Genomic DNA, 13,449 nt, shown 5'->3' on the forward strand with positions numbered 1-13,449 from the left:
ACAGTTAATATTAAAATCGATCAACCTTTTTGCACTGCTTGAGGTGTTATGTGTTTCGCGGCAGCGCACTTTCTCAGAGACCCTTAATTCTTAAAATGTCAATTTTCTGTTTAGGATTACCCAATAGCACATACTACTAAAAAAGTATATTTTTATGAAAACTGTTTATTTAGGTGAAGCAGGGTTTTATATATGAGCTTGTTTATGCAATATATTATTATAGAGACCTACATTGTTTGGGAGTATAGTTTTTCTTAATGCTTATTTTATCATTGAGGCAATTTATATAATTTGCCAATTTTTTTTTAAGGCACTGGTATGTGTTAACGTACAATACATAATCCTCCTCAGTGCATAAAAGAACTAAACTACATTCAAAATGATCATTCTGCAGAAATGATCAAAATTTCCTGCTAAATATAAACTGTCCAATCAGATAGCAGGGATTATTTCCTCCATCTGCATAAATAGTGTTTTGTATAGATGATCAGGTGCTTAGCAGAACTGGTTTTGGGGCATGTTTGTTGGCTTCTCTCAGACTTTGCACTAACATTGTATTGCTAAGGAATTTGAACTGCTGCCTAAACAAATAATACCAATGTGTGTTTATAGTACCCTGCAGTGGATAATCCTCACTAATACTATGATATATAATGCACTATAAGGGAAAATGGGTTTAGGGCTTAATAATCTTTTCTTTTTTTTTTTTTTACTGAAAATGTTGGTTTATTTTTCTTTACATGTAATACACGTCAAAAACATTGGGGATAAAGATTTGAAAGAGGTAGTAGAAGTGAGTGGGAGAAGGAGGGATGGGGGGGTGAGGGAGGGATGGGGGTCCATGCTTGGTGGTGATGCCTCTTGATAGTTAAGATGGTACTTGCTTTTCAGTTCTTTTCCTTATTTGGTTGATGGAAGATTGGCAGGGGTTTGTCTTTTGTTTGTGATTCCATGCCTCTTGTTTGTTTTGGTTGTTGGGTTAGATAGTGCTTGTATATTTTGTTATCCAGGTTTGCCATATATGTTGAGTAGTTTTGTCTTTATTTGTTGTTTTCGCCGAGTGTTGTACTGCTTGTTGCTCATAAGCAAGGTTAGAGTCGGTGAGATGGATTAAGTCTTCTTTAGTTGGGATAGTGCTTGTTTTCCAAAGTCTGGGAATTAGTAGTCTGGCTGAGGTAATAATGTGGAATGTGAGCTTTTGTAGTTCTTGGGGTAGGTCCTGGAGCCCGTGATTGAGGAGTGCTAATGGTGCTGTTAGTGGAATGTGTAGTTTCATTGTATCGTATAGGAGTTGCAAGACCTCTGTCCAGAAGGGGGCGAGGATGGGGCACTCCCACCAGATGTGTATTAATGTCCCTTTTTCGGTATTGCATCTCCAGCAATTTGGGGGAGACGTTGGGTATATCTGGTGGAGGATCGAGGGTGTTTTGTACCATCTATAGAGGATTTTCCTTTGGTTTTCTATGTGGTTGGTGCATTTGGAATATTTATAGGCTGGGCTTAATAATCTTAAGTGGCTGTAAAGCGACTGCTCTCATTTGAGTTTAATGAAACACACTGGGATGTGCAGGTGTGAAAGTTTCATGTTGAAAATGCTCAGCTGAATGTTTTAGGCTCACAATACATTTCTTGACAGCTCCTATTCAAGTGGTAGGAGGTCATCATGAGCATTTTTCAGTTTAATGAAATAGGTCAAAATGAAAAACATCAAATGTGACATTTGCCTTAGTACAGTCAGAAGGTTCATTTATCCAGAGCACACCAGGACAGAGGGGACAACCCACTACAATTTCTTTTGAATCCTCCAGAAATGACACTGTAATCAGCTAGAAGCGTTCTGCGATATAAACAACCCTTCCTAGTTTATTTTAACTATTTATTGGGAAATAGCTTTATCTATAATAAGAATAGCACTCAATGTAAAAATCCAAGTCTGGCTCACCCAAATCATGACTCCTTCAGTTACACTGAGTACGAGAAACAATAGCTTTTATGAAAGCAGTTTTATTGTGTAGCGCTGGCTCCTTCTGAAAGCTCAGACTCAGGCATAATGCACTGAAATGGCTGCCTACACACCAATATCCCTTTTAGTTGGTTGCTTTTTCTCCCTGCGCAAAAAGAATGTATAGGGCGTATCTTATAAATCTGAAACTAAGATTTGATCAATGATAGAGAAACTTGATTGTCTAAGATTTTAAAGATATGTTTTTGCTTTCACATTGTGAAATGTGTTAATTTAGTGCTATGGTTTTCTAAAAGTCCAAAATGGTTTTCTAAAAGAGTGCAACAAGACAAAGTATCACAAGTGTAAGTATTAATAAACACAAGTGCAAAGCCCTAACATAGGTGCAAAAATGCACACCTTTAAATGTTATTAACAAAGCTCTATCTATACAACTATAAATGCCATATATATACACCAGTTTAATTGCTCAGGTATTGTGTGCAATTGAACACACTGGTATTATGCACTTTATTCATTTTGTTTTTTTGAATAAAAAAGCCCAACACTAACACCCAACTGAAAGGAAGTAGCTGCTTACATTCCCGCTACCTTTAGGGCCGTGGTAGACGGGGAGATTAATCGCCCGTGACAAACTCCCTTTTGCGGGCGACTAATCTCCCCGATATACCATCCCACCGTCTTGAATGTAAATCACCGGTGGGATTGCAAATGCGGCGTTGCGATTTCCCGATATCGAGGAAGTTGCCTTGAGAGGAACTTCCGCAATTTCCGGAAATTGTGGCGCTGCATATGCCATCCCACCGGTGATTTACATTCAGGCCGGTGGGATGGTATATTGGGGACATTAGGCAGACAGGGAGATTAGTCGCCCGCGACAAGGGAATTAGTCGCGGGCGACTAATCTCCCCGTCTGCTACGGCCCTTACGAGACAATCATCTGAGATCCTTTTTTTCAGTTTCTGCAGCTTAAATCTATGTTTCTATTTCTTTGGACATCTTTGGGGGTAATGAGCATATATTTAAGCTTCAGTTGCTGAAAAATGTTTATGCGTTTTAGGTCATCTGTGAGAAACTGGTTATTTACTACCTTGGTGACCATGGAAATGAAATGGTTTGGTTCAAGAATAAAAGCTCAAAGAGAAAATATGAATCTTGCTGTGTAGAAGTTTAGATACTCTCCTCTATGGGCTGCTCAGGGCTTTAAAAATTTGCAAAAATACAAATAAAAATTAACATTAAAATTACATTAAGTAACATTAAATTACAAATTAAATTATTTCTAGAATCACAGATTAAAAGTCAGTACAATAGTTTTTCAAAAGCTTATCATACCCATTGTGCTTATCGCTTGTGGCTTTTGCCTTTGAGGTGATAAAACCACAACACAGGCTGGTACCAGGCATTTAACTTTCACTTGGAAGTTACATGTCCAGTAACACCACAAAGTACAAATATCTATTTTTACATTCAAAGTTTGTATCTGTCCAACCAGAACCTACAAATAAACAATTTCTTGCAACAGATGTTTTATATGAGAAAGGTTTTGCCTCATTATCCCCCGGTCATCATTGTATTTTACAACCTATCTGTTATTTCTGGTGTAAACATGTGCTATTTGGTTTTATTTCAACCTAAATGGCTGCCTGTCAGGGGGGCTTTGCAATGTGACCGGATTGCGCTTCGGCTCAAAAATTCTAAATAATTAGACACTGGAGACCCTGATTTAATGCCTAAACATAGATCTAATGTCATAAGTTCCTGGGTGCATTCAAATTTGACTAATATTCTGGTCCTTGAACCTGCTATTCCATTCTGCTTATTCTGTTTGCCCCCAGCCCTGATCTTTGCGTGAATTCAACTAAGAGACTTATTGCACCCATCTTATATCACTTCTTGAACCTTTCCTGCCTGTCAGCGCTCGGCTTCCTCCTTGGTGCTGACTTCAACCCCAGTAAGGGCCTTGACACTGCCCCTACATAGCAGCTTATTTACATAAATATATTTGAGCATCTGAAGCAAACATGCCATTTGCACCAGTTATAGGTAACAGTAGATTTAAAAGCATAGAAAACTATTCCATTGTTTGTCTTGCTGGCCATTAAAGAAAACCCTTAGTAATTGCCAACTTCAAGTCATACCAGTGAGTGCCAGTTAAGGTACTGCAAAGGAATTTGAAAATGATTGATGTCTGCATCCCAGCCTATCCAGAACACCTAGAAACAAACTGTATACTTAGCATCAGTAGAAAAGACAGTTTATAGTTCAGTGTAATCAGAGATTAATTCCTGCAGCAACAAATAGCAAACCCACAGCATAGTAACATTTATATAGTAACTCTGATATAATATACTGTATTTTTCACCTACATGAATTAAAAACCTCAGTTCCTGGCCTGCACACCCACTCAAGAATTTGCAGTGCCCACAATTTTCCTGTGACTTAGTAACCACAGGCAGTGTTTATTTTTATGGCTTTGCCTCAGATTTGTGAGTGCGATATAGAATAAACTAGTACAGGTATGGGATCCCTTATCTGGAAACCCGTTATCCAGAAAGCTCTGAATTACGGAAAGCCTGTCTCCCATAGACTCCATTTTAATCAAGTAATTCAGAATTTTAAAACTGATTTCCTTTTTCTCTGTAGTAATAAAACAGTACGTTGCAATTGATCCCAACTAAGATGTAAATAATCCTTACTGGATGCAAAACCATCCTATTGGGTTTAATTAATGTTTTATTGATTTTTTACTAGACTTAAGTTATGGAGATCCAAATTACGGAAAGACCCCTTATCCGGAATACCCTTGGTCCCGAGCATTCTGAATAACGGGTCCTATACCTGTACAGACACAGCAAAATCTGCTAGTTTCACCATGGAGAAGTTTTTGATAATTTTCTGCTAAAATACTCAAGCAGGGGATGTGATCAGGATCGCTCCAGCTTGCAGGCAGCAAAGGGAAGCAGGACATACGATTGCATATTCTGCTTGCCTTAGCTGTCAAAGGAAATTGGGAAATTGTACCATCTATTCATCTTGAGTTTGCAAAATCTCCTGGATTTCACAGGCGAAGCTAATATGCTCAGATTTGCTCATCAGCGATTACTATATTATAAGAGATGTAACATTATGGTTAGAATTATCCATCCTAATGATTTTTCGGACCTTATTTCACTTTACCATTTAACATGAATAGGAATTAGGTTTAAATAAAACAGGACTGAATCATTAGTTGACATATCTGTGTATTATTGTCCATTTTATTGAAATATAGAGGGCACTGCTAAGCATTTATCTTCTAACCGCCTTTAAAACATTAACATGATTTTTCTGCACAGAGCCCAAAGTGAATGTACACAAAAATACAGCTTTCTTTTCTATGCTTTTTGCCACAATGTGAATGCTCATGCCATGTGTGTCACAGCATAAACCACTATGTGGTTTGTTTTTAGGTGACTGGGAGAGCTGGTTTTCAGTAAGTGTGACAATCTGGGTTAATACGCGACGGCTATTACATTGTTCATGTCCCAACTGTATTATTTTTTGTTTGAAAATTTCCGTTCCTTTGCAATAGGAGTTTCCAGTACTTGGCAATATTTGTTGGGGAAGTTAAGGACACTTGAAGTACTTATAGATCCCTCCTGTGCTAATCGAATGTTCCTGCCTACCAAGGATGTCATTTCTATAACCATTTAATTTCCTGAACAAGCCCTGGTTTTTCCTTACCTATAATAAACAATACTGTATGATTAGCTTCAGTTATAAAATTACATTTTGTGAAGTTTCTCTTATAATCTAATTATTAACTGTAAATGAACTTCCCTTTTACCTTTCTTATGCTAGTCACCTCACAGTAGGCTGACCAAAACACTTGAAAATTCATGGACACGTATAATAAATACATGTTGCAGGGCAGCACTGTTTTTTTTAAGATGTGTCTCTGGATTTCCAAGTGATCCGATCACCCTACCTCACACATATACACAGATGTACTTGGCCAGATTGGGATGATCTGGTCATTTAGCCCCCTGGGCCAAGGAATGGATGGTAACAATTGTTTGTATCTGGATGGATCATCCAGCTTATGCACATACCTAAGGAAAGGACCTCCGTGACAGGATGAGCCAGCCTCCCCCTCATGCTATTTTTACACCATGTCATGTAACCATGAGGATTTAATATGCAGGGTAATAAGTAGTGAGGTGGCTACCCTATATTGCTATATCCATCAATTAAAAAAAAAAAACTCCTGGCATTCTCATATTTCTATTAGAAAATTGTAGCCATTCATCAGCTAAACCCATAAGCAGGAAAGAGATGAGAAAGGCAAGAGCGCTTTTCACCTGTTGTATTGGTTGCTTTTTATGTAAATCTGTATGAACAATATACCCATTACCCAAAAACACCCATTTACTGTACAGCACTGTGAAATATGCTGGCACTTTATAAATACGTGTTAATAATAATTATAACAATATTAATAGTAATATATAACAGCTATATATTGCTTTTCTGCTAATGTTGCAGCTAAAACTGTTCTGATATTATCCATTTTCTATCATGTTTAACCCTTATATTATCACCGCAGCTGTTCAAAATGTCTGTAAGGCTGTGACTCCCAGAGCATTCTTACACATGTCTGCTGTGAGGTTCTATGTGTTCCACCACAAGTGATAATTCAGCTCTTTGCACAGGAAAAGAGGATTTTTCATTGTACACAGCATTGCTGTTTGCTCCTGTGAGTACAGACCTCAGGCAAAGTAAAATCAACTAACGTGTTGTTACAAGTGAACATAAAAAATGTGGTGTAAATTACCTGTGTGTAAAAAGCATAAAGCCTAGTGCCTAAAATGGTAAGTTATTTAGGTGAAGTTCCAAATACATAAGTAGTTCTGTTTGTGTTGCAGTGTGTTTATATATGTGTACAAATCACAGCAGAGACAGGACCAATAGATTAAGTTGCATACCAGCTACAGTAAATACACCATGAGGGCATCCATGTACAACAGACTCAATAGAAAAGAAAGATCCATCCACCTGTAACTTACTAGCACACATGGGTTCATTATGCTGCACTTTCAATTTAGCATAAAAGTTCTGTATGTGGGCTGAACTCACACCTAAATGGAACATAAATTGCTTATCTGTACATGCCCTTTAAACAGAGGTTTTCAGATTCCTTGGGTTAAAGGAACAGTAACACCAAAAAATGAAAGTGATTAAAATAGTGTAAGTTGCCCTGCTCCGGTAAAAGTTGTGCGTTTACTTACACTACTATAGTTCATATAAATAAACCGCTGTGTAGCCACTGGCAGCCATTCAAAAGAGGAAAAGGCACAGGTTACATAGCAGAAAATAGACAAATTCTGTAGAATATAATTCTGTAGAAAATAATGGTGCCTCTATTACTACACAACAGCTATGTTTATATAAACTATAGTAGTGTTTCGGAACCAAACACATCAGCTTTAGCAGTGCAACGCAACAGTACATTATATTGTAATTACTTTAAAACATTTTCATTTTTTGGTGTTACTGTTTTCAGAACATTTCTGCAAAATCAAGCAGTCCTACTATATATGTGCCTTCCTTGTAATTATCTCTATATAAATACATCCTAGCCAGCTCCCTGCACTATACATTACATGGCCAGGCACAGACACACACACACACAGACATCCTGAGGCTCAAATGCTTTTTCTTTTGTTGATTTGCTAAGAGGTTTTGACAAAGAGATTTAACATATTAAACCAGGAAAGAACTGCTATTTCTTTGTTGTGTACACATAGGAAAATGAAGACGACTCACCATATTCAGACAAAGGTGCTTCTCAGTTTTGCAACTTCAGGTGGAGAAAGGTTAGTTGAAAAGAAGGAACATCGACCAGAGCTCCCAAGTTTACAGTAACTGGCATTTTGTAATGGCTTCAATCAGTGGGCTGTTCTACATTTCTAGGAGTAAAAGGAAGTGGTAACACTATTTCAAAATACCCTGCAATATCAGGAAACATGAGTGGTTAGTGACTGTGAGTCTGCATTGCATTTATGACCTTAATTTGAAATGCCTGAGAACAGAGGGTTTGGTTTAGCTCCAAGTTCAACAGTATTTTAAGATAACCAAACAAAACACAATTCAAGAGCTTTGCAGTAGGTTTTCCCTTGTCACAGTTATGGCAATGGCACACTGGGGATTAGTGCTCAACAAAATCCCACTTCTGCCAGCAATCATAGATGCACTTGCTGCTAAGACATTTGGAGCTTGGAAGGGTGGTCCATTAGACTCATCAAAATGAACACAGCAATGCTCACAAATGACTGGGGGAAGCTTAAGGGTGCTTGGGGGGGGGGGGGGGGGGCCTGTGGGAAGCTGAAGGATGCTTGGGGGGGACCCTGGGGGAAGCTGAAGGATGCTTGGGGGGGGCCCTGGGGGAAGCTGAAGGATGCTTGGGGGGGGCCTGGGGGAAGCTGAAGGATGCTTGGGGGGGGCCTGGGGGAAGCTGAAGGATGCTTGGGGGGGGCCTGGGGGAAGCTGAAGGATGCTTCGGGGGGGGCCCTGGGGGAAGCTGAAGGATGCTTGGGGGGGGCCTGGGGGAAGCTGAAGGATGCTTGGGGAGGGCCCTGGGGTAAGCTGAAGGATGCTTGGGGGGGCCCTGGGGGAAGCTGAAGGATTCTTGGGGGGGGCCTGGGGGAAGCTGAAGGATGCTTGGGGGGGGCCTGGGGGAAGCTGAAGGATGCTTGGGGGGCCCTGGGGGAAGCTGAAGGATGCTTGGGGGGGCCATGGGGGAAGCTGAAGGATGCTTGGGGGGGGCCATTGGGGAAGCTGAAGGATGCTTGGGGGGGCCCTGGGGGAAGCTGAAGGATGGTTGGGGGGGGCCCTGGGGGAAGCTGAAGGATGGTTGGGGGGGGCCTGGGGGAAGCTGAAGGATGCTTGGGGGGGGCCCTGGGGGAAGCTGAAGGATGCTTGGGGGTGCCCTGGGGGACGCTGAAGGATGCTTGGGGGGCCATGGGGGAAGCTGAAGGATGCTTGGGGGGGGCCCTGGGGAAGCAGGAGGATGCTGGGGGGAAGCCGTAGGATGCTAGGGGGGGCCCTGGAGGAAGCAGCAGGAGGATGCTTGGGGGGGCCTGGGGGGAGCCACAGGATGCTTGGGGGGCCTGGGAAGAAACAGAAGGATGCTGGGGGGGAGCCGAAGGATGCGGAAGGAAGCAGCAGGGAGCAGGCAATAGTATGAGTAATTTGGGGGAGGACCACCAATGTTTTAGGGGGCCCTGGGCTGGCTAGCAATGATTTAGGGGGGTACCTGCCCTGGCACCAATGCAAAACGTAACCCCTGCCCACCAATGTTTTAGGGGGGCCCTGGCTACCAAAGTTTTAGGGGGCCCTGGGCTGGCTAGCAATGATTTAGGGGGTAGCTGCCCTGGCACCAATGCAAAATGTAACTCCTGGACACCAATGTTTTAGGGGGGCCCTGGCTGCCAATGTCTGTATGTCCTTTGTATTGATGGGAGGGGTCACTGGGGGAGGGGCCATTGGGGGTGTGGGAGGAGGGGGGGGCTAAAAACTTTGTTGTGAGGGGCCCCGTGATTTCTGATGGCGGCCCTGGCTGCATTAAAAGACACAGCAAATTCATGCCTAAAGTATTGACTGCATATCTCATTCTGATAGTAAGCTCCAAGCAGACTTTGAAAACTTTCAGCACAATTGTATCTGAATTCTCACTGCATCAGTGACCCATCAGTCTCCCTGGCAACTGGAATGACTGCAATGACACTGGAACTATGGCAAAAAAATGTGAATAAAAACATGACTGTGGTCTGGTAAGTAAATGACCCCTAAAGAGACATGACTGTCCTATCAACAGTCCCAACACAGCACCATATTTGTGAGTTCACTGTCGGTTCCATGTGCGTACTGTCATAACAATACCCACAGAGCAATGAAAAGACTTTTAAAAGGGAAGTTTGCCTTTAAATAAATGTTTAGTATACTATATATGAACATATTCTAAGCAACTTTTCAGTTGCATTTTAATTGTTATTATTTATATTTTTAACAAATTAGCCCTCCAACGCTGCCTCATTCTTACCTGCCAATAAAAATACAATCACGATCAATACTATAACAACCAAAACACTGTTTGACTGTAAGGTTTACACTTTTTTTTAGTTATTCCTATTCTAGAATTGCTACTGCTTCCCTACGTTCTTCTACTTCTCATATTCCATTCTGACTTCCAAACTGCTGCCTGGTTCAGAAATATGTTGATTGTATATAAATTAAATACGTTGTACCTCTCTCTTTCTGAAACCCAAAATTAGGAAACTGAAAACATTACGCAAGGTTTTTGAAACTGTTAGAAAAAATAACACTATGAAGTAAGAAAGGTAACATTTACAAAGGGGCATATGCAGAGTGCAAATAACAGGAGCAAAGTGCCATGTTTTTTGTACTCTGCATCTTGCCCTCAAAATTTGCCCCTGCTCCCATAGTAGCAACTGTATCCACTCTCTCACATGGCAGCACAGCATACTGGAAGGGCTTGTTTGTGGGCATCCCCTCACCTGGCATAATATTCATAAAGAGCAAAGCTGGGAGCCACAAGTAGAAAGGGAGCACCAGCTCAGGGCAAGTATTAAAGGGGACCTGTCACCCTAAGAAATAATTCCAAATGTATTTCTATCATGTTAGTGGAGCAAAATATACTTTACTTACATTATATAAATAATATAAATATTGTTTCATTCAGTCTTGGAATTACACAATCACAGCAAGCAGGGAGCTGCCATTTTGTAGACACTGTTATTAAGGAAAGCTTTGCATCATTCCAAAATATTGTTTATGTGACAGAATGGAGGACCAGATGCCCAGGCCCATGCACTGGTGAGGATGAAGGGGGTGGGTAGAAGTGAGGACTGCAGTGACATCTAGAAAGTGCTGTATGGAAAGTTAAAGTTATTGACTGCCCCACCTCTATTTCTAAGGAATATTAAGGGTGGGGCAGGCAATATATGATTTATAGCTGTCATTTTAAATGCCTTTATAATGGGTATGGGCGTGTTAAAAAAAAAAGGAATTTGGGTCTCATGTTTAAAGGAGATGGAAAGGCAAAGTCACTTGGGGGTGCCAAAATGTTAGGCACCCCAAGTGAATTTAATCACTTACCTTGTACCCTGGACTGGTGGCCCAGCCCTTCTTCCGCGTTTCTTCTGCAGTGAATTCCCTGGGCCGGCACATGCGCATTAGAGTGAAAAGCCGACTTTGTTGTTAAAGTTCGCCTTTTCACTCTACTGCGCATGCGCAGCGTGCCAACGCGGAAAAAAAAAGCGATCGCTGCTACCCCGGGCTGGTGCTGTTCTCTCCTAACAGGGGCACCAGCCCGGGGTACGAGGTAAGCGATTTCAGTCACTTGGGGGTGCCTAACATTTTGGCACCCCCAAGTGACTTAGGCTTTCCTTCTCCTTTAATTTGAAAACTGACCTTTTTCATATTCTTTGTAAACATATATACAGTAGAATGGTTTTTGGAGGACTGTGCCAAACGGTGTAAATTCTGGGAAAATGTTAAAGGGATGTCAAATGCTACTGTATTCTGTTCCTATGAATAAAGTCACTGTGGGACTAAAACAAATAAAGGTTTTATTACATTCAAATAAGTTAATGTGTAGATACAGTCATTTCAAAAGCAACAGGTTCCTTCTTCTTGACCACAAATGTGAGCTCCAGGGCAAGGAATACAGGTAGCAGAAGTTGTGGCAGGCATACTAAGAAAAAAACAGTTAGAATAGACTTGGCAAGGTAAACTGTAACGCCTAGAAACTGTACTTAGAAAATGCACTTTAAGGGTTAGGCTTGGCATATCATTCTTTTAAAACTGACCTGTTTAAGTAAACATCTTATTGATTGCTATAGGTTACTGCTCATGGGCAAACCTAGTGCCTTTTATATGGGGGTAAGAGCAGGAAGCTTTGCTTCCTTTCACATTTGACACCGAGGGGGTTATGTAACAAAAGGTACTAAGTTGGCCAGGTGCAGTACCCCATAACACCCAATCAGCAGGAAGCATTTACTGGTCACCTGTTTAAAAGCAAACATCTTATTGGTTGCTATGGGTTACTGTTACTATGAAACCTTTATAGGGGCCTTGAATGCAAAGAATAGAAAAATTAAGCCCTACCAGGTGTTTTACATCTCATCTTTGGATTTGCTACAGGTAGGGTTGCCACATTCTAAAAAGAGGGCCTAGGACATAAAAGGGCAGGGTCGGACCCTACCCGTTCTGGGCTCTTTTGCCCCCACTACTGGCACTTGTGACCGTGCTCTCCCCCTCCCCCCGAAGTCACTGCGCATACACGTGTTCATTTGGAGCGTGGCTGCAGGGGAGGAGGGTGGTGGCCAGCTGAGTTGCCTAGGGTGCCTGGCCAGCTTGGCCCTCCTCTGTAAAAAGGCCGGGTCTATGATGTAAAAGGGGTGGGGCTATGACACGTGATGGCCAGAGAGCAGGGTGTGGAGAATTCCGGCAACTACAATGCAATGATGCGCATAACGCGTGTATGACGCACCCATACACATAACACTGCACATGACACTCCAACGCGTATAACGCTGCAACATGCATCATACAGTCAACAGTGATTGTGTTTAAATGACAATTTTTTGATACATTAGTGGTACAGTCATGTAATTATATACTTTCTATGTACAGTGGATCTGTTTACTTTGCCTCCCTATCTCTTTTACTATCATTGTTATTTAGCCAATTTCAAGCAACAGTGTAGTTATGAGCCACTCAGGTAAAGGATATTTGATCCTGCTTTATTTTTTTCTGATCCTGGGACTATAATTAAAATCCATGCCATAAAGCAATAAAACCTTCTGTTGCTTGCCAGAAAAAAGAAATAGTCAATAGCATACCAGGAAAAGATTGAACCACACAAGCACAAAGAGTAACTTATCTTTTATATTATATTTTGTTTCTAGTACTCTGTTTATGAAGTTATACTGATATTTATGACAACATACATCCAGTTTTTTCTTGATTTCATTTACTGTCTTGCCTTATTGGTTTATTTGCTGTATCATGTTCTCTTTTTTGTTTGTTGCTTAGCTATTTGTTGTATAGTTTCACTTGCTATTATTTAATGTTTGCCTGAGGATTCCACACATTTGACATTTGTATTCTTCCAACTGAATGCTAGCTTTTAGTCTCCCTTTCTTACCATCAATATATTTAATCTTTTATTTCAGTTTCATTTGTCACAGTGAGGCTAATCTACTGAGGGGCAAATAGCCAGTAAGACCTTGTATGCACTGAAAAAGTTTGATTCATCAAGGTATGAAACCATAAGTCCCTGTCCAACATTACAGAACTTGGTTAATGGTTCCCCGTACTAATAGACTTCAAAATAAGAATTTATTGCCTTGATCAGCGCTCTTAGTTTACCGAATTACAAATCCTACACTGAAATGTTGTTATGCACCACACAGTAGGGA

The 13,449-nt window shown here is 41.0% G+C and overlaps 1 protein-coding gene across 1 annotated transcript in view; it reads right to left on the reverse strand.

Annotated features, from left to right (window-relative positions):
* pram1 (PML-RARA regulated adaptor molecule 1) overlaps positions 1-7,923 on the reverse strand; it is a 49,208-nt gene extending 41,285 nt beyond the window's left edge. Inside the window, exon 1 of the mRNA XM_002934792.5 lies at positions 7,772-7,923. Within this exon, the coding sequence (XP_002934838.1) occupies positions 7,772-7,774 (3 nt within the window). The 5' untranslated portion in view covers positions 7,775-7,923. The remainder of the gene's footprint in view (positions 1-7,771) is intronic.
* Between the last annotated feature and the right edge of the window lie 5,526 nt (positions 7,924-13,449).

Source organism: Xenopus tropicalis, chromosome 1, assembly GCF_000004195.4.
Source record: "Xenopus tropicalis strain Nigerian chromosome 1, UCB_Xtro_10.0, whole genome shotgun sequence".
In the NCBI taxonomy this organism is placed as follows: domain Eukaryota; kingdom Metazoa; phylum Chordata; class Amphibia; order Anura; family Pipidae; genus Xenopus; species Xenopus tropicalis.